The following is an 18,344-nucleotide window of genomic DNA, read 5'->3' as shown; positions in this document are numbered from 1 at the left end:
AGGCTTTACAAGCATACAGTCTGTTCTTACGTGGATGTTGTAATGCCATGAAGGATGTATATAATCTGTGTGATTTGAATACATCAGCAAATATGCTCACTGTGATCAAGAAGCTACCACACAAGCTGAGGGACAAGTGGCGTACAGGAAAGGGGTCGGTGCAGAGCCATGTTTGTTGATATTGCAAACTTCATTGAGCGTCAAGTGAAGATTGCTATGGACCCTGTATTTGGAGACATACAGGATGCTCCAACACTGGCGGCAGTCAAGGAAGGCGGCAGAACAAAATCAATGCCTCGTTCAAAGGTCAGGGGGAGCAGTTTTGCCACGACTGTTACAACAATTTAAAAAAGGGCTCCATCAGAAAACAAAAGGGATGGATCTGAGAAGCCTGTAAAGGCTGTGGACACACATTGGAGTCGTGCACTCTATTGGAGAGGAAAGCTCAACGTGAAAAGATACATTTCCTGAAAACTAATGGAGTTTGCTTCGGCTGCTTGTGCACTGGGCACATCAGCAAAGAGTGCAGGAAGCGTCTTTCATACAAAATATGTGGCTCATGACACCCCAGTTTGCTGCACATTCATCAAAAGGAAAATGAAGAGGAGACAGAGAAACAAAAGAGCATCTCAGAAAGGGCAGCGGACAGTGGTGTGGTTGAAATACGAACTAGTGGTCTCACTGGGGCCGGTGACCAGGGGCCTCATTTATAAACGTTGCGTAGGCACAAAAGAATGCGTACGCCACTTTCTAAGCAAACTTTGGCATTCATAAAAAACGAACATGACGGGAAAATGTGCGGTTCTCCACGGAAACTCTGACCCTTGCGTACGCACCTTAACTGGAGAAATGAGAAACTGTGCCTTTAATGCTCGTGACGTAAGACCAGGAAAACGGGAAGTGAAACAGGATGTAAAAAGGTATAAAGATTTGCCGGGACTTGTGGCTGGGCATGGACGTGCGTCGTCCCTGATATACTTATTAAAGTGTTGTGTTGTTGAATCTCGCTATACGGGTTCTCTCCCTTCCTAAGTGCAACACAACATTTGGTGACGAGAGAAGTCGAAAATGATATACAACAGATACCACTGTGTAAAATAAATCGAAATTGATTGTTGTTGATTGTACTCTTAAAGGGTTCTGATTTTCTGCATGTTTACACTAGGACTCGGAACTATACTGTCCTCTCAGGTCCTCTTTGCACTTGTTCTTGTGTTTAATTTGCACTTTGTTGTACGTCGCTCTGGATAAGAGCGTCTGCTAAATGCCATGTAATGTAATGTAATGTTATGAAATATTACCTCACGTATCATATATGAAGAGTTAATTTGCAAAAACGGATAAAAGCCTCTCTTACAACGAATAAACAAACAGCTGTTTGATTGATGCTCCCTGGAGTGCCCAAAAAATATGATTTAGGATGATAAATATAAACGGAGATGTTGTTGTAAAATAATCCCTCAAATATGTAGACGAATTGTTAAAATACTTCAAGTTATTAAATGTATTCTCATAAATAATATGGTGAACAGTCGGACAAATTGCGCTGCACTGATGCCGTTTACAATGCGTCAGTCGGGCAGATACGAGTGCATAGTTTCATATATTGTTATCATATTCATATATTATGTTTCATAATGTGTTTATTGTTATGTATTTTGTTCGTTTTATCTCTTAATTTTGTAACTGTGTTTTCAATGGTGCTAGACAAATAACGTGTATTACTATTATTATTATTATTATCATCGTCATCACATTCGTTGTGCAGAACTGTTCGTCATTTACAATCAATCAGGATAATTCCCACACCTGTAGCTTTTCAGAGGCAATCAAATGGCTGAAATCCCTTTTCTTGGCCTTCTTTTCAGCGTTTGCCATTGTCGTCTTCGTGAAATGCATATTCTTTTGGGGCGTTTCACTGCCTATTTATAGGCAACTGTGGGCGGGACATGAAGCTGGCAAAGTTGCGCCACACTTCGAGTTGATTGTGATTTATAAAGGAAAACTGGCGTGGGACGTGCGTATGCACTGTTATAAATCAGAATATCAGAATATTGTTTTGCGTACGCACGTCCTAGGTTTCATGCTTACGCAACCTTTTGACGTGAACAGTTTTATAAATGAGGCCCCAGGACTGTAAACTTGCCATTGTACCAGTCAGAGTCAAATCAAGTCAGGGTCGAAGGGCAGTTGAAACGGATGCTTTTTTGGACCCAGGAAGTACTGCGTCTTTCTGCACCGTGAGTCTGATGGACCAGCTTGGTCTCCCTGGGAGGAAAACGAGGATTCTTTTGCGCACCATGGGCCAGGAGAAAGTTGTTGACAGTGGTATTGCATCTTATTTGGAAATCGCTGGATTGGACAGTGATGTGTATTGTGAAATACCAAAGCTCTTCGTACAACATGAGATGCCTGTCGACAGAAGCAACATCCCACGACAGCAAGACTTGGGAAAATGGCCCCATTTGAAACATGTCTGCTTGCCAGAAATAGATGCAGATGTGGAGATTCTGATGGGCACAAATGTCCCCAGTGCTTTGGAGCCCCTGGAAGTTATTAGGATATTAAACGTGATGAAACTTATTCAAATAAACATTATGGCTCATACACACTGATAGACCCGGGTGTCAGTCAGCAGTTACCATCAATAGAACTTCTGCCATCACACTAGAGGAGCTCTGGAATAAACAGTTTAAGACGGACTTCCCTGAGAACAACCAAGATGAACTGTTGGAGATGTTAAGGGAGGATTGCATGTTCCTGGAAATGGCTGACAGATCTGTGAAACTGGTTGATGGCCATTCCAGCATTGCTTTGCCTCTTAAAGAAAGAAATTTCAGCATGCCTAACAACCGCATAGTTGCCGAGCAACGCATTCTTAACTTGAAGAGGAGGTTTGTTAGGGAGCCAGTGATGGCAAGGTTTGGTATATGCCTCATCATGGGGTATATCATCCTCAAAAAGGGAAGATGCGTGTTGTTTTTGATTGTGGAGCATCATTCAATGAGGCCTCACTCAATGCACATCTCCTGCAAGGACCAGACCTCACAAGTATGTTGATTGGCGTCTTAACTAGGTTCAGGAAAGAACCTATTGTTCTCATGTCCGACATTGAGGCCATGTTTCACCAGGTTCGAGTAGCAGAGGAAGATGCAGACCTGTTACGATTTCTATGGTGGCCCAATGGAGACTTTAGCCAGTGTATGGTGGAATACAGGATGGTTGTCCATCTGTTTGGGGCTACATCTTCCCCAAGCTATGCTAATTTTGCTCTCCGGAGGTGCGCCGAAGATAACAAAGAGCTCTTCAGCCAGCAGGTGTTTGAAACCATCATGCACAGTTTTTATGTTGATGATCTCCTCCCTTCTGTGGCCTCAGAACAGGAAGCTATATGCCTGTATGAGGACCTAAGGAGGATATGTGCCAAGGGAGGCTTCAATTTAACCAAGTGGATCAGTAACAGCCGCTGTGTGCTGGCAGCAATACCAGAGGAGGAAAGGGCAAAGGAGGTGAAGGATCTAGATCTGGACCAGGATATCCTCCCAGTGGAGAGAGCATTGGGAGTGCGATGGTGCGCACAGTCTGACATTTTTGGATTCTGTGTAACCCTTCCAGATAGGCCATTGACACGTAGAGGAATCCTTTCAACTGTCAGCTCGTTCTATGACCCTCTGGGGAATCTTGTCTCCTGTGATTTTCACAGCTAAAAGGATCCTTCAAGACCTGTGCCACAAAGGGCTGGGATGGGATGACACTATATCAGCATCTGCTGCCCAGGAATGGACAGGCTGGGTGAAAGAGCTGCAAACATTGAACGTCTTCAGCACCAGCAGATGTTTGAAACCTCCCAAATTTGGAGAAACAGCTGCCGCTCAGTTACATCATTTTGCGGATGCAAGTGAACAGGGATATGGGACCGTCACCTACCTGCTGTTGCACAATCACCAAGGTCTGGCACACTGTGCTTTCATAATGGGAAAGTCCAGGGTGGCATCTTTAAAGCCTGTGACAATCCCACGTATGGAACTGACAGCAGCTGTGGTGGCGGCTCGTACGGATAAGCTGTGGAGAAGGGAGTTGAGGATGAAGCTACAAGACTCTATTTTCTGGTCAGACAGTACCTCTGCTCTGAAATATATCAAGAATGAAACTTCAAGGTTTCGCGTTTTTGTAGCCAACAGAGTCACAGAGATTCTTAAGATGTCTAATCCTTCTCAATGGAGGTATGTGCCTATAATTCAAAATCCGGCAGATCTTGCCTCCAGAGGTGTGAGAGTGGAATCTTTTCTAAAGAATGAAATGTGGATGTGCGGTCCCCCATTTCTCCTGCAAGACTCCTGTTTGACTTAGACTTGACCTGAGTGGTGACTCACTCAGGACATGTGCTGGTAACCTCTGTCCTAGACATGACTTGGCATGACATGGCTCAAGAAGATTGGATCAAGATCTGCTATGAACTCTATACATACAATGGACTATGGGCACCTTACAAAAAAAAAAAAAAAAAACACGAAAAAAGGGATAAATGTAAAGGGCTCGATACATTGTATAGTTTGCTTAGGTGGGTTATGTATTTGTCATTATTACTAGGGCAACTGTAATAATTATGGGGCCGGAATGTAAGTGCCAGTTATTGTTATTGTAGTATTTTCGTATTAAGTTTCTTTGCATGCCGTGTATATGGTCACCTACAAGGATGTGAGTCACGTGGTGTTGGTGGTACGTCAGCAGCACTACAGTAAAGTCAGCGGCTCTTCACCGGGTGTTTCTTATAAATGAACTGAGAGGGTGAGGGGGGAAGTCTCACTTTTGCTGACCGCTTTGAACGCTTTTGAACGCTTTTGATCGCTCAACACTAACAAATGAATTGTTTTAACAACTTTAGGAAGTTGTTTCACTGTGTGTTTTTTATCAGCAATAAATAAGTAAAACGCAACATCTTTGGAGCGAAGATTTATTGACAGCGCATCCGGCAGGTAAAGTTTCCCCTGCTTAGCCTCTCGGCAACTATAGTTGTTGGAGCCAATATGGGTGCTTTTTGATTTGGGTTTTACTTGGGTGTTATTATTATACCATGCCACTAGAGGGCAGTAAGATATTGGTGATGGGTTACATCACCTACAATCCGGTAACAAATAGGCACAGGTGTGTAGGCTCAGTGTGTTTGGAAGGCAGAGATGAAATGGTTCTTACCGCAATCACTGGGTGATGGAACAGAATTAACCGAATTAAATGGCACAAAAAATATAGAATTAACAATGCACAAATACTAACACTTCAAGAAACTACATTCGGCGACAGCAAGACGGAGGAAGCAAGTGACAACAATAACTAAAGGTATGCGCGTCAAGGACACATTTTAGCGTTTCATTCACCACCGTGGCTAATTAGTCACTACAATAGTTTAACGTTTTTCGATAGTCGCTCTACAACATGATTCTTAGGCTATTCTGTTGGCTATTTATTTGTTTCACACTCTCTGTATCTATTTCATCTATCTATTGATCCACTGCTGTCTATCGATCGATCTGGTGTATTGAAGCGATTTAAGGTAACGTCAGAATTGATGCAAGTGCAGATGGAAACTGCCGCAGGTGTCAAAACAAAGCTCTCGTTCTCAAAAACTACTCATAAAAATGTCAACTTGGTATGCAAATGCTCAAAATACTTTCAGGTTGTCGAACATGTGATGAAAAATATATCGGATATTGTTGTCAAAAGATAGGTAAAATATCCTGTTCCCGCGATGTTATTCTTACCCCCGGTGGCGTGGCTATGCCTTTCAGAGCTACTTCCTCTGCTTTCAGCTCAAAATTTACTGCTGTTTGGAGTTCCAGAAATACAGTAATGCTGCAGTAATAAGTGGTGAGTGTAGCGTTCCGATTTGAGTGGCGTTCTGTTCTTCATGATGTGATGTAGTTGTGTGGTGTTCGAGGAAATTAAAATTAAATTTAAAAAAAATTGTCAAACGTCCATATCACCCATGTGAGCAAGTGTTACGTTCCACGTATGTATGTCTGTCTGTTTCCCCCCCCCTTAAACTCTACAGATGAAGCCATCAACCATTTCCATTCGCTGTCCCTGCTGTCCATCATCATTGCCCTGGTCCCGCCTCCACCAATCACATCCCTCTGCTTATATAAACTGTGTTGGCTGCCCTATAGGGGGCGATGCTTGACTTGCCCATTCATTGCCTTCATAACCCTGTTGTGTGCATGCGTGTTCCTCCGTTCTCCTACTCCTGTGAATGTGGTTGTCCGTGTGTAGGCCCTGGGGCAGGTAAGACAGAGGCCTCTATACACTGTTGCTGCACGTAGGGTGAACCATTGTTTAGACACCTTAGGAAAGGGGTGATTGCCACCTATGTACTTTTGATTATAGAGTAGAGATATTATTTTGTTACAGTTAGTATGTATTTTGTTTTTAGCTCTCTTTGGTTTTGTTCATTTAATTGATTTGGCAACACCCAGGTCCCTTGGCCTCGTACCCGATGTGTCTTTGTCTTGTTTGAAAACTGTAAATAGCACCGCCACTGTACATTTTTGTAAATACAACTATTGCACCTCAAACCTGGTTTGTTCGATCATTTTCACTCCTCAAATACATCCTCCCGGTCATTTTTATTTAATTATAATTTTGTTGCGTACTCCCTCCTACCCCTGGACGCCTGAGAACGTAACAGCAAGTGCCATCTGCTCTACCTTTAGCAGCAATGACTACCTGCCGTTAAATGGATGGGCATTTGGATGATTTTCAGTGAAGTGATTTTTTTTACATTACATTACATTATTGGCATTTGGCAGACGCTCTTATCCAGAGCGACGTACAACAAAGTGCATACCCATAACCAGGGATAAGTTCGCTGAAAGACCCTAGAGGTAAGTACAATTTCAACTGCTACCTGTACAACAAAGATAAGGACAAGGGCCATTTTTATTTATTTATTTATTTATTTATTTATTATTATTATTTTTTTTTAACAAACAAACAAGAGCAAAAGTGACCAAAGTTAACTATCCAAACACTGCTTACCTAGCCAACTAAAAATACCGATACACAAAGCAAGTCACAGAGACAACAATTAAGGTTCACAGGGAGGTAGGGAGGGATGGGGAGAGGTGCTGCTTGAAGAGGTGCGTCTTCAGCTTGCGCTTGAAGGTGGGGAGAGATTCTATAGTTCTGACCTCAACGGGGAGTTCGTTCCACCACCGTGGAGCCAGAACAGACAGTAGTCGTGAGCGTGAGGTGGAGGTTCGGAGAGGGGGAGGTGCCAAGCGGCCTGTGGAGGCTGAACGAAGAGGTCTGGCAGGGGTGTAGGGTCTGATGATTTTTTGCAGATAAGCTGGGGAAGACCCTTTAACTGCTTGGAAGGCTAGCACCAATGTTTTGAATTTGATGCGAGCCATGACAGGCAGCCAGTGGAGGGAAGTAAGCAGGGGGGTGACGTGTGAGTATTTGGGAAGGTTGAAGACCAGACGAGCTGCTGCATTCTGGATGAGTTGGAGGGGTCTGATGGCGGACGCTGGGAGGCCAGCCAAGAGGGAATTGCAGTAGTCCAGGCGGGACAGAACCATCGCTTGGACCAGGAGCTGGGTCGAGTAGGGGGTGAGAAAGGGGCGGATTCTCCGTATGTTGTAGAGGAAGAACCTGCAAGACCGGGTCACCGCCGCAATGTTCTCGGAAAGGGACAGTCTGCTGTCCATCACCACGCCGAGGTTCCTTGCACTGGGTGACGGCGTGAGTGTGGTATCCCCGAGAGAAATGGAGAGATCCAGATGGGGAGAGGTATTAGCAGGGATGAATATCATTTCAGTTTTACCTGGGTTGAGCTTTAGATGGTGGTTGTCCATCCAGCTCTGGATGTCCCTCAGGCAGAGATACGGGCTGAAACCTGCGTATCAGACGGCGGGAACGAGACGAAGAGTTGGGTATCGTCCGCATAGCAGTGGTAGGATAGCCCATGTGCAGTGATCACAGGGCCAAGGGAGCGAGTGTAGAGAGAAAAAAGAAGCGGGCCAAGGACTGAGCCCTGGGGAACCCCTGTGGCGAGGGGCCGAGGTGTCGATACCGAACCAGCCCAGGCAACCTGGAAGGAGCGACCAGAGAGGTAGGACTCAATCCAGTCCAGGGCTGTGCCACAGATGCCCGTTGCTGACAGGGCAGACAGGAGGATGGAGTGATCCACAGTGTCGAAGGCAGCAGAGAGATCTAGAAGAATGAGGATAGAGGAGAGGGAGGCTGCTCGTGCGGCATGAAGTGACTCACTGACGGAGAGGAGCGCAGTCTCTGTCGAGTGGCCCGATCTGAAGCCAGACTGATGGGGGTCTAGCAGGTTGTTGTTAGAAAAGAAAGAAGAAAGTTGAGTAGAAGCAGCTCGTTCTATAGTTTTAGAAAGGAAAGGAAGGAGAGATACCGGGCGGTAGTTCTGGATGATGGAGGGATCCAGGGTAGGCTTTTTTAGCAGCGGAGTGATGTGGGCCCTCTTGGAGGATGCCGGAAAACAGCCGGAAGACAGGGAGGAGTTGACAAGGGAGGTGACAAATGGGAGAATGTCAGGTGTGATAGTTTGGAGAAGAGAAGAGGGGATAGGGTCAAGGGCACAGGTTGTAGGGCGGTGGCAGAGCAGGAGTTGAGAAACATCAGAGTCCGTAAGGGGGGAGAAAGTGGAAAAGGAAGGGATGGGCCTAGAGGGGGGGAGGGGCACAGTGAGGGGGGTGGTGGTTGTAAAGGATCTGCGGATGACTGTGACCTTCTCATCGAAGAAATCAGCAAAGTCATCAGCAGCGAAGGAGGACTGAGGAGGAGGAGGCGGTGCGTTGAGGAGAGAGGAGAAAATGGAGAAAAGTTTCCGGGGGTTAGAAGCAGAGTTCTGAATTTGCGTTTGATAGTATTTTGCTTTGGCGGCAGTGACATCGGAAGAGAATGCCGCCAGGAGAGACTGGTAAGTCATGAGGTCGGAAGCGTCTCTGGATTTCCCCCACTTCCTCTCCGCTGCGCGGAGGCTGGCCCTGGAGGTACGGAGGGTATCAGATATCCAAGTGAAGTGATTTCAGTGAAGTAGTCTTCCCTTTCTTTCATATTAGACTTAAACTGCTGGACTACATTTAGGCTGATATTTAAAACAACTGGAAGTTCATGTAACTTTTTGCAGGTGGCTGCCAGGTGCGTTTGGAAGAATATGATGCGTATAATGAGAAGTCTTATATTTGCCCTGCACCTGTTAATTCGTAAGTATTAAATTCTGTTAAATTTTCTGCTTTTGTACTGTCCAAAATTATTCGCACTCCTCACTGCTGATGTAAACCATGCCTCCATTTCCACCATATTATAAGACTATGTACGGTATATTGGGGCGGCCTGTAGCGTAGCGGTTAAGGTAAATGACTGGGACACGCAAGGTCGGTGCTTCTAATCCCGGTGTAGCCACGATAAGATCTGCACAGCTGTTGGGCCCTTGAGCAAGGCCCTTAACCCTGCATTGCTCCAGGGGAGGATTGTCTCCTGCTTAGTCTAATCAACTGTACGTCGCTCTGGATAAGAGTGTCTGCCAAATGCCAATAATGTAATGTAATGGTATATCTTCCTGAAACTTGGCAGAAATAAAAGTTCATTATCAGTAAGATATAAAAATAAATATTGCTCATTCAAGATTGACACATTGCGCAATGTAATTCTGAAGAGCAAGTGTCTAAATGTTTGATTTAAGCATTCAGGTTCCTGTGCATGCAGCATCCATCATGTTTGAATACATTGAAACATCAATATTGCTATAAATTGCTACAAAATTGCCATGTACCTTCTCTATTTGTATGTATGAGTGTGTGCGCTTGCATGTGTGTTTGTGTGCGGCAACATAACTGGCTTCAGAGCTGGTTTGTTTAGTATGCGAGTATAGTTTTTTTTAAATATCCTTTCAAATAAAAATGCTATGCATGTCTCTGCCTTGTGGTTCATGGGAAAACGAACTGCCAACATCTGTATCCTGAGTGTGGTTTTCATAGGAATAGAGGCCTAACATTCAGAAGCCAGTGACTTTTAAAACTCGTGATTTTCTGCATATTCTTTGCCTCCAAGCACAAAAGTGGCATAAATACCACTGCCAGTCCCCAGAAAACTTTCCAGATCTCATAGCTACATTAGATTTTATTCCAGTTGTTTGGCAAAGGCTCTTATCCAGAGCAACTGTCAAGGAGACATCTGTGTTACTCTCAAGAATTCAAAAAATGGCAAGAAGGCAATCGCTAAGGATAATATTAACAACAATTTGTTTGTACATAATAGGTACAATTGAACAGATAAACTAAATCTAACACGGCTATGCCTATTACAGTTTTTTACAATCGTTTTCACACTTGTCTCAATACCCTGTCCACTTTTTCAAAACTCTTCACACCGTGTGCTTTTGAAACACGCACTTGAGCACATCAGTTAACCTTGCACTTCAACCACCAAAACACTTAATATTTCACCCAAAAGTGACTCATGCTGCCATAACTATAGCATATGCTTTCTCCCATAAGACTACTTTGTCACTCAATGTTCAATGAACTGCAAAACACAAACAACATGGAGCATTGCTAAATACATATATTATGTGTTTCCCTTTCCTCTATTTTTGCATCCACAAATATTTCAAGCCAAGCAGCTAAAGAAACTTTTGATCTGTTGGTTTGCCTCTCATAATAGATGTCATGACTGAGTGTGGGAAATTTACAGTAAACTGTAAATTAATGAATGTTTTACTATATTGGTAACCCAGAATAACAATTTTTACCGTGTAATGTAAAACAATATATGATAAAGAAACAAATCACAAAAGCAACAGTATTCTTCAGAGGGTTTACAGTATTTTGACGTTTGTTCTCACAGTGCAATATACTGTAATTCAGAAAAGAAAAATACAATACAATCAATTACTCAAAATACATTACAATCAATAACAAATACATACCAAATAGCAATATTTCCACTATATACAGCACATATATTGTCTGCCTATCAGTATCAGAAGTCTACTGTTGGCCTGGCCCATCCATCCTGTCCTCTGCATTTGGCTATAGATTTTCATCAACATCACTCCGAATGTTATCTCTTGCTATACACCGAGGAAAACATCTTTTTGCGAGCCTTATCCAGCCCTGGATGTGTTCCACTGTTATGTCATACACCCAGCAGCCATTGCATCTAGAAGTGACATCTGTTCATGTGGGTGGTGGTCCTAAACCTTCACATATACCTTCATAAACTTCATATTGGTACCTGAGTTTCTTGACACCCTCAGAGTTCCTGTCAAAGGGGACAGTGTACAACTGTTTCATCCTGATCTGATGTTTCTGTAACACTCTTGAAATGGTTGTAGTGCTTACACTGTCAATGTTTGGAAATATGTTCTTGTCTGCGATTATGTTCTTGCGTATTTCTCTTAGCCTGATGCTGTTCCATCTCAACTATTGTATCCTCCTGTTGAGGTGTAAACATTCTTCCCCTTCCCCCTGTGTGACTGTGTGAGGTAACCGCTGGGTCCTGTAGTGAGTCAAAGACAAATGTACACTGATACATCTGCTTTTTCTGGAGACTTCTCAAATCACAGTACTGCTGTAATATACACATCAGTTGAACTCCTTCAGTCAGAATGCTGTAAATACTGTATAGTACTTGTTGGTTTGCCTGAAAATCCTCACTATTGAAGCGACTGTGGATCTAGGCAAGTTTGGTTGAACCCTCAACCTGATTCCCTCAGGGACAGACCATGATTTACCACATGATCAATGACTGTGGCTCTGATTTCACCAGACACTGTTCTTGCTCTTCCACGATGTCTTCTTCCTCTACCTCTGGCTGCATCCATTTTCCCCACCAAGGCTAAAGAATGCAAATGCCAATCCAAAGGTGGCCCCTTTTGTATATGTGGTAACAAACAACAAACACCTGGGTAGGTTGTTCACTGAAATGACAGCCAGGTGTTTCAACAGTACATATACAGCAGTAATAGTGGAAAAATCTCTTCAGTGACAACTACATCTATATTTACCCTATATACATGCACATTTCAATGCAAGTATGATCACTTTTGTATAGATGGTAACAAGGCTGCAAACAAAAAAAAAAGAATAAACTGAATAAACTTTCTGCTCAAATCAGAATGATCTGTCTTACGTATTTCAAGCCTATAGTTTCATTTTTCTGCCAAAATGCAGCATATTTCCTTCCACAATGATCAGAATTGTATTGGGTTTTGAACTGAAAGTTAACTTTTGAACAGAGTATCTAAATGTCTGCAAAATTTGCTGTATTTGTACAAACATTTGCTGGTAGTGAACACTGACTGAGAGAGGTATTCATGAATTTTGGAAGAAGTGGTGATTGAATGCCTTTAGTATGAAAGCAATGCAAAAATATCCACAGTTTAGTTCACATAGTCTAATGATATGGTGAATGTGTTAAGTGTTTTGAAAAAGTGGACATGGTATTAAGACAAGAGTGAAAACGATTGTAAAAAACTGTAAGTTATCCAGGAACATACAGAGGAAAACTCTGAAGGTTTCTAAAGGGAGAGGAAGAGCTGTGGTGCAGTCTTAGCAGTTGTAAGTCTTTAGCCTGTGTGAACGGGTGGGCAGGGGCTCTGTTCTGACTACAGTGGGGCAGGGGCTCTGCTGTTCTGACTACAGTGGGGCAGGGGCTCTGTTCTGACTACAGTGGGGCAGGGGCTCTGTTCTGACTACAGTGGGGCAGGGGCTCTGCTGTTCTGACTACAGTGGGTAAACACTCATTCTGCATTGGAGGTGGGGTGGGTGACAGCAGACAGGGCATGTGACCTGGGAGAGCAGGCACACTTGGAGGGAGAGTGGAGTGAAATGGCCTGCTTTTTGTCTTCCAGTTATTCCTGCTGCTGAGATCTCCATGCCAGTGGTGGCAGCCCCGGGAAGTGACATCACCCTCAGCTGTTCTTTTCCACTCAGTGAAACTGACCAACTCTTCAATCTATTAGTGGTCTGGGATCATGGTGCTGAGGTGGTGCACCGTTACTACAAAGCAACAGACCATCTGGAGGAGCAGAGTCCAGCATACAGGGGGCGCACTCAGCTGTCCCCAGACCAGCTGGCTGTGGGCGATGCCTCACTCAGGCTAACGGGGGTGCGAGCGAGTGACCATGGCAAGTACACGTGCGATGTGACCAATGAGCAGGGCAGGAAGATTTGGAAGCAAATTTTTCTAGTAGTAGCAGGTGAGTACTGCAGTCATTTTCCTGAACACCACCTGTGGCACTGTTACGACCGGCCAGGGGGGTGGTCGTGACAAAGTGATGAATAAAGTGTAGAGTAACAATGAATACCAGGGTTACAGACCCTTGGTCTGGGCTCGTGTTCTCCTACGCCTAATGCCTCTGACTTATTTCCGGGTGTTTGTTCTCTGCTCAGCTGCATATGATGAACCTGAGCTTGCCATCCAGACCACCTGCGACAGCGTCATCATCACCTTCCTCTCCACCCTGGGCTTCCCTGAGCCCACTGTGCTGTGGAGAACCGAGACAGGAAGTGACATCACCAATCGTAGCAACACCACTATGGTCCTGAAAGGAGGGGGAGAACATTATGAGGTGGTGAGCGAGATGGTGCTGAAGCAGAGTGACCCACTCAATTGGACTGTCACATTTGAGATGAGGCTGGAGCTCCTCAACCAGAGCTTCTCCCGCTCCGTCAGCCTCCACCCCCTCCCAGGTAGGGGGCAGATACTGCACATACTGAGCACAGGGTTACCCACACAAGGCACAATTTTGCAAACAACAACAAGCAAAGCTTTTTTATGGCACTTGAACTTCACGCAGCAGTTCTGTAGAATACCCTTGCTTACGAAGCACAAGCTAACACTTAAGCTGCTTTCACATGATCAGCGTCAAAATGCTCGACACGGCCCCAAGTTTTGGAACCGCTAATAGATTACTTGTATCTATGTCTGACTGACTTCTTCTTTTTATTGCATTGTGTTCAGACGTGTAAATTGGTACTGCTCAATGGATTTGTTCCAGTGAACGCCTTCAAATATGCTTTTTTTCATGTTCAGAATGAAGATCACAATGGAACTGGAAACAGGATGATAACAGAGGTGAAGTTTTATCTCAATATTCCTTTGTATTCCACAGATTGCCGTGGAATGCCACTGGAACCCAGGAACAGACTGTCTCTGCTTGTACTGCTATTAGTGGTACTGGCTTGCTTAGTCATTACTGTCTTCTGGTACAAAAAATGCCTGTCGCATGGACCTGGGAAAGTTGATGTTCCCATTGGAACAGAACCGGTTGCAGAGGAAGAAGAGGAAGAAGAGGAAGAAGGCCCAGTCTCAGTCTCAGTCTCAGTCTCAGGCCCAGTCTCAGGCCCAGTCTCAGGATCCGGCCCAGTCTCAGGATCCGGCCCAGTCTCAGGCCCAGTCTCAGGCCCAGTCTCAGGATCCGGCCCAGTCTCAGTCTCAGGCCCAATCTCAGTCTCAGGCCCAATCTCAGTGTCAGGCCCAGTCTCAGGATCCGGCTCCGGCTCCCTCCAGGTTCAGATTGAAGGACCTCCATGTTCACCTGAAGTCTCACGGTCACCTGAGACCCTGTACTCGTGAAGCCCATCTGCTCATTATCTGAGGCCTCTCGGTCGCTTGAAGGCCTGTTCCCCCCGAAAGGCCCTGTGCTGTCCTGAAGCCCCTGAAGCCCTGTGCTCTCCTGAAGCCCCGTGTCCATCTGAAGCCCCGTGTCCATCTGAAGCCCTGCGTCCATCTGAAGCCCTGCGCTCTCCTGAAGCCCCGTGTCCATCTGAAGCCCTGCACTCTCCTGAAGCCCCGCGTCCGTCTGAAGCCCCGTGTCCGTCTGAAGCCCTGTGTCCGTCTGAAGCCCTGCGCTCTCCTGAAGCCCTGCGTCCGTCTGAAGCCCCGCGCCCGTCTGAAGCCCTGTGTCCATCTGAAGTCATACTTACCAGTATGTTGAGATGTAGCCCCCTGAACTAAGCCATTCCGCCAAAGATAATTGTTGATTAATCCTTAATGTTCTTTTGACCTTCTGAAGCTCTTTTATGCTTATATTATATTATTATTCTTTGTTAAGCAATTATTTCATGTTCACACTCATTGTATGCCCGTAGTCATACTTAACAACAAGCACAACTTGCACTGAGTGAATCCCTGCACTGTGTACTGTGTACTGTACACACCTTTTACACCTTTTACACCTTTTACACCTTTAACACCCTTTACACCTTTCGCACTTTCACACTTTCACACTTCCTTTCACACTTACTTTCACACTTACTTATACACTTTACTGTACACTGTACTATACACTGTACTGGCAACGGTGATAGTGCAAAAGTAAAATCTACCATCGGACCTTATCATGGTCAATATATCACAGGGCCAGTCCCTACTAGGCCTTTGTAATCACTTCACATGCGCTTTATTTCTTACTTTTCTGTGAGTGATTTTGATCTTTATGTGTGAGATATGTGTGTATATGTGTGTATGTATAAGCTACTGAATGCCTAAAATTTTCCTTGGGATGAATAAAGTATCTATCTATCTCTATCTAATAAATTGCTGTTGTACCAGATGAGACTGGTCCTGACTGAACTATTATTTATTAGGGTAGCTGGTTTAATGGTATGGGTAACAGTTAGCCTATGTTTTTGTTTGCTGAATGAAACTATTATTTTTTTATCTTTGAGAGAGACCAGTAAAGGTGTGTGTGCAGATGCTAGCGACAATGTTCCTTTGTCCTCTGCAGATTGCTGTGGGACGCGTGTGGAACCCAGGAACAGACCGTTTCTGCTTGTTCCACTTTTAGCAATATCAAGGGCCAGTGTGGGTGCAGGGTTCTGTTTTAGCCCAGCACTAGGACACCTGATTCTACTCATCAAGTTATTGATTGAAGACCACATGAAGTTAATTAGTTAACTGAGGTGTCGTAGCAATGGACTAACACAAAAACCTGCACCCACATCGGTTCTTTCCAGCTAAAAATGGACACCCCTGATTTATTTTAGCAAATCTGCTACCTGGGGACCTGAACCAACAACCTTCAGAGTGATAAGGGCTTAACAATTACATCACTTTGCCACCACCCACCGTTATATATCACAGCCATTACACCACCCACAGTTATAATATATCACAGCCATTACACCACCCACTGTTATAATATATCACAGCCATTACACCACCCACTGTTATAATATATCACAGCCATTACACCACCCACTGTTACAATATATCACAGCCATTACACCATCCACTGTTATAATATATCACAGCCATTACACCACCCACTGTTATAATATATCACAGCCATTACACCACCCACTGTTCTATCACAGCCATTACACCACCCACTGTTATAATATATCACAGCCATTACACCACCCACTGTTATAATATATCACAGCCATTACACCACCCACTGTTATAATATATCACAGCCTTTACACCACCCACTGTTATAATATATCACAGTATCTTCTTGTATGACATGTCACTTGTTTTCCTGTTTGACCACTGGGTACTGAGCACTGTAGCGTAGTGGTTAAGGTACATGACTGGGACCCGCAAGGTCGGTGGTTCGATCTCTGGTGTAGCCACAATAAGGTCTGCACTGCCGTTGGGCCCTTGAGCAAGGCCCTTTACCCTGCATTGCTCCAGGGGAGGATTGTCTCCTGCTTAGTCTAATCAACCGGAGCGCTGATGTCAAAGCCCCTGCACATCTGGCAAAAAGATGCGTAATTATATTAATTGTCACCGGACATTTTGCCAGATGAAGCAAAAGATCAGAGGCAAACTCTGTTTCCTGTCGACACAGGGAACACAAGGGGGCAGTTTTTAGCGGTAGTATATTAATTTTCTCTACGAAATGTCATTCAGGCAATTAAAAACATTTTGTGATGCAGGTGGGCATTGCTTCATCCAGTGTCTTTTTTTTTTCTTTATTCATCTTTATCTTTATCCAGTGTCTTCTGTTTAGAAATTCTTTGGCTTTTCTGGAAAAATTCACTGGTTTCCCACAAGAACGTCCCATTGAAATAACCAAAGACCAGCGCATCATTTTATTCATTCGTTTTTTAATTCATGGCTACCAATCAAAACTGTCTGAGACAGAAAAGTTTCGTTTTTACAGTTCTCCATACAACAGATATTTCCCCATTTCTTCGATAGAGATAGAGATAGATCAATATTCAGTGTTCAATCATTTGGGGGTTAGGTGTCTTGCTCAGGGACACTTCAACACACCCAAGGCGGGATCGAACTGGCAACCCTCCGACCGCCGGACGATTGTTCTTACCTCCTGACCCAATGTCTCCCAATGACTGACACACACACACGCACGCACGCACGCACGCACACACACACCTTCTTCCTGCTGTTGAGTGAGAGGGAGAGTGAGTGAGAGCGAGTGAGAGGGAGAGTGAGTGAGAGCGAGTGAGAGGGAGAGTGAGTGAGAGCGAGTGAGAGCGAGACTGAGGGAGAACGAGTGAGAGCGAGACTGAGGGAGAACGAGTGAGAGCGAGACTGAGGGAGAACGAGTGAGAGCGAGACTGAGGGAGAACGAGTGAGAGCGAGACTGAGGGAGAACGAGTGAGAGCGAGACTGAGGGAGAACGAGTGAGAACGAGTGAGAGCGAGACTGAGGGAGAACGAGGGAGAACGAGTGAGAGCGAGACTGAGGGAGAACGAGTGAGAGCGAGACTGAGGGAGAACGAGACAGAGACAGAGACAGAGACAGAGACAGAGACAGAGACAGACAGAGCAAAAGGTGTCAACAAAAATTATTTTATTGTTCTAAATGTCTTTGACACATTCCAACTGTCCAGAACAAAAATGTAGGTTCCTTTTCAAAAAATAAAAAACCAACGGCCAAAAAATTAGGAACACCGAAAAAAGGAAAAAAACAGAACCGGCATCCACGTGACGGCGTTCGTCCGTCTTTGTGGCGGCTCCTGGCCTCCGTGTCTCCCCGGCCTCGGTAGTCCGCTTGTCCGCCCTCCTTCGGGGATTCTGTTTGAATTCAGAGCGGGATAGGTTAGCCGTTTTACAACAGGAGAGATACGCTCACGTGAGGCTCCGAGTTAAGTTTCGGTCGCGGGGTTTCTCCCGGAATTCCCCGGTTTCCTCGTAGTGGCTCGTTCGGCTTTAGGCTGCACTCTTTAGTCAAGCACGGGCTGCACAGCTCTCCGCCTCCGTCGTCAGCCCCGCTCTGTTCTCCAGTCCGGCTTTTTGTAGCGTGCTGCTCTCCTCTCTCATTCAGCTCAGCTGTGCCTGTTTACTTACTTACTTACTTAGTTAGGGATTTGCATTCCGCACGCGCCTCGCCCCGGTGGTGCT

At 44.9% G+C, this 18,344-nt stretch overlaps 1 protein-coding gene across 1 annotated transcript; it reads left to right on the top strand.

The window, feature by feature from the left end:
- The first annotated feature begins 8,728 nt into the window (after window positions 1-8,728).
- Window positions 8,729-14,691, top strand: LOC133133154 (CD276 antigen-like). Its single transcript, XM_061249208.1, has 5 exons — window positions 8,729-8,941; window positions 9,152-9,227; window positions 12,878-13,225; window positions 13,419-13,718; window positions 14,141-14,691. Exons 2-5 carry the CDS (start codon window positions 9,179-9,181, stop codon window positions 14,602-14,604), a joined length of 1,161 nt encoding a protein of 386 aa, XP_061105192.1. The 5' UTR covers window positions 8,729-8,941; window positions 9,152-9,178; the 3' UTR covers window positions 14,605-14,691.
- The last annotated feature ends 3,653 nt before the right edge of the window (window positions 14,692-18,344 follow it).

The sequence above is a fragment of the Conger conger genome, chromosome 1 (genome assembly GCF_963514075.1).
Source record: "Conger conger chromosome 1, fConCon1.1, whole genome shotgun sequence".
Lineage (NCBI taxonomy): Eukaryota > Metazoa > Chordata > Actinopteri > Anguilliformes > Congridae > Conger > Conger conger.
The sequence above is the reverse complement of the archived record's forward strand: the minus strand, read 5'-3'. Positions and strand labels throughout refer to the sequence as shown.

What these genes read in the sequence shown, in the direction of transcription:
- LOC133133154 (XM_061249208.1), top strand. Translation starts at nt 9,179, where the DNA reads ATGATGCGTATAATGAGAAGTCTTATATTTGCCCTGCACCTGTTAATT. An exon ending in TGCCCTGCACCTGTTAATTC is followed by an intron (nt 9,228 to 12,877) that starts GTAAGTATTAAA and finishes TTTGTCTTCCAG; the next exon opens with TTATTCCTGCTGCTGAGATC. An exon ending in AATTTTTCTAGTAGTAGCAG is followed by an intron (nt 13,226 to 13,418) that starts GTGAGTACTGCA and finishes TTCTCTGCTCAG; the next exon opens with CTGCATATGATGAACCTGAG.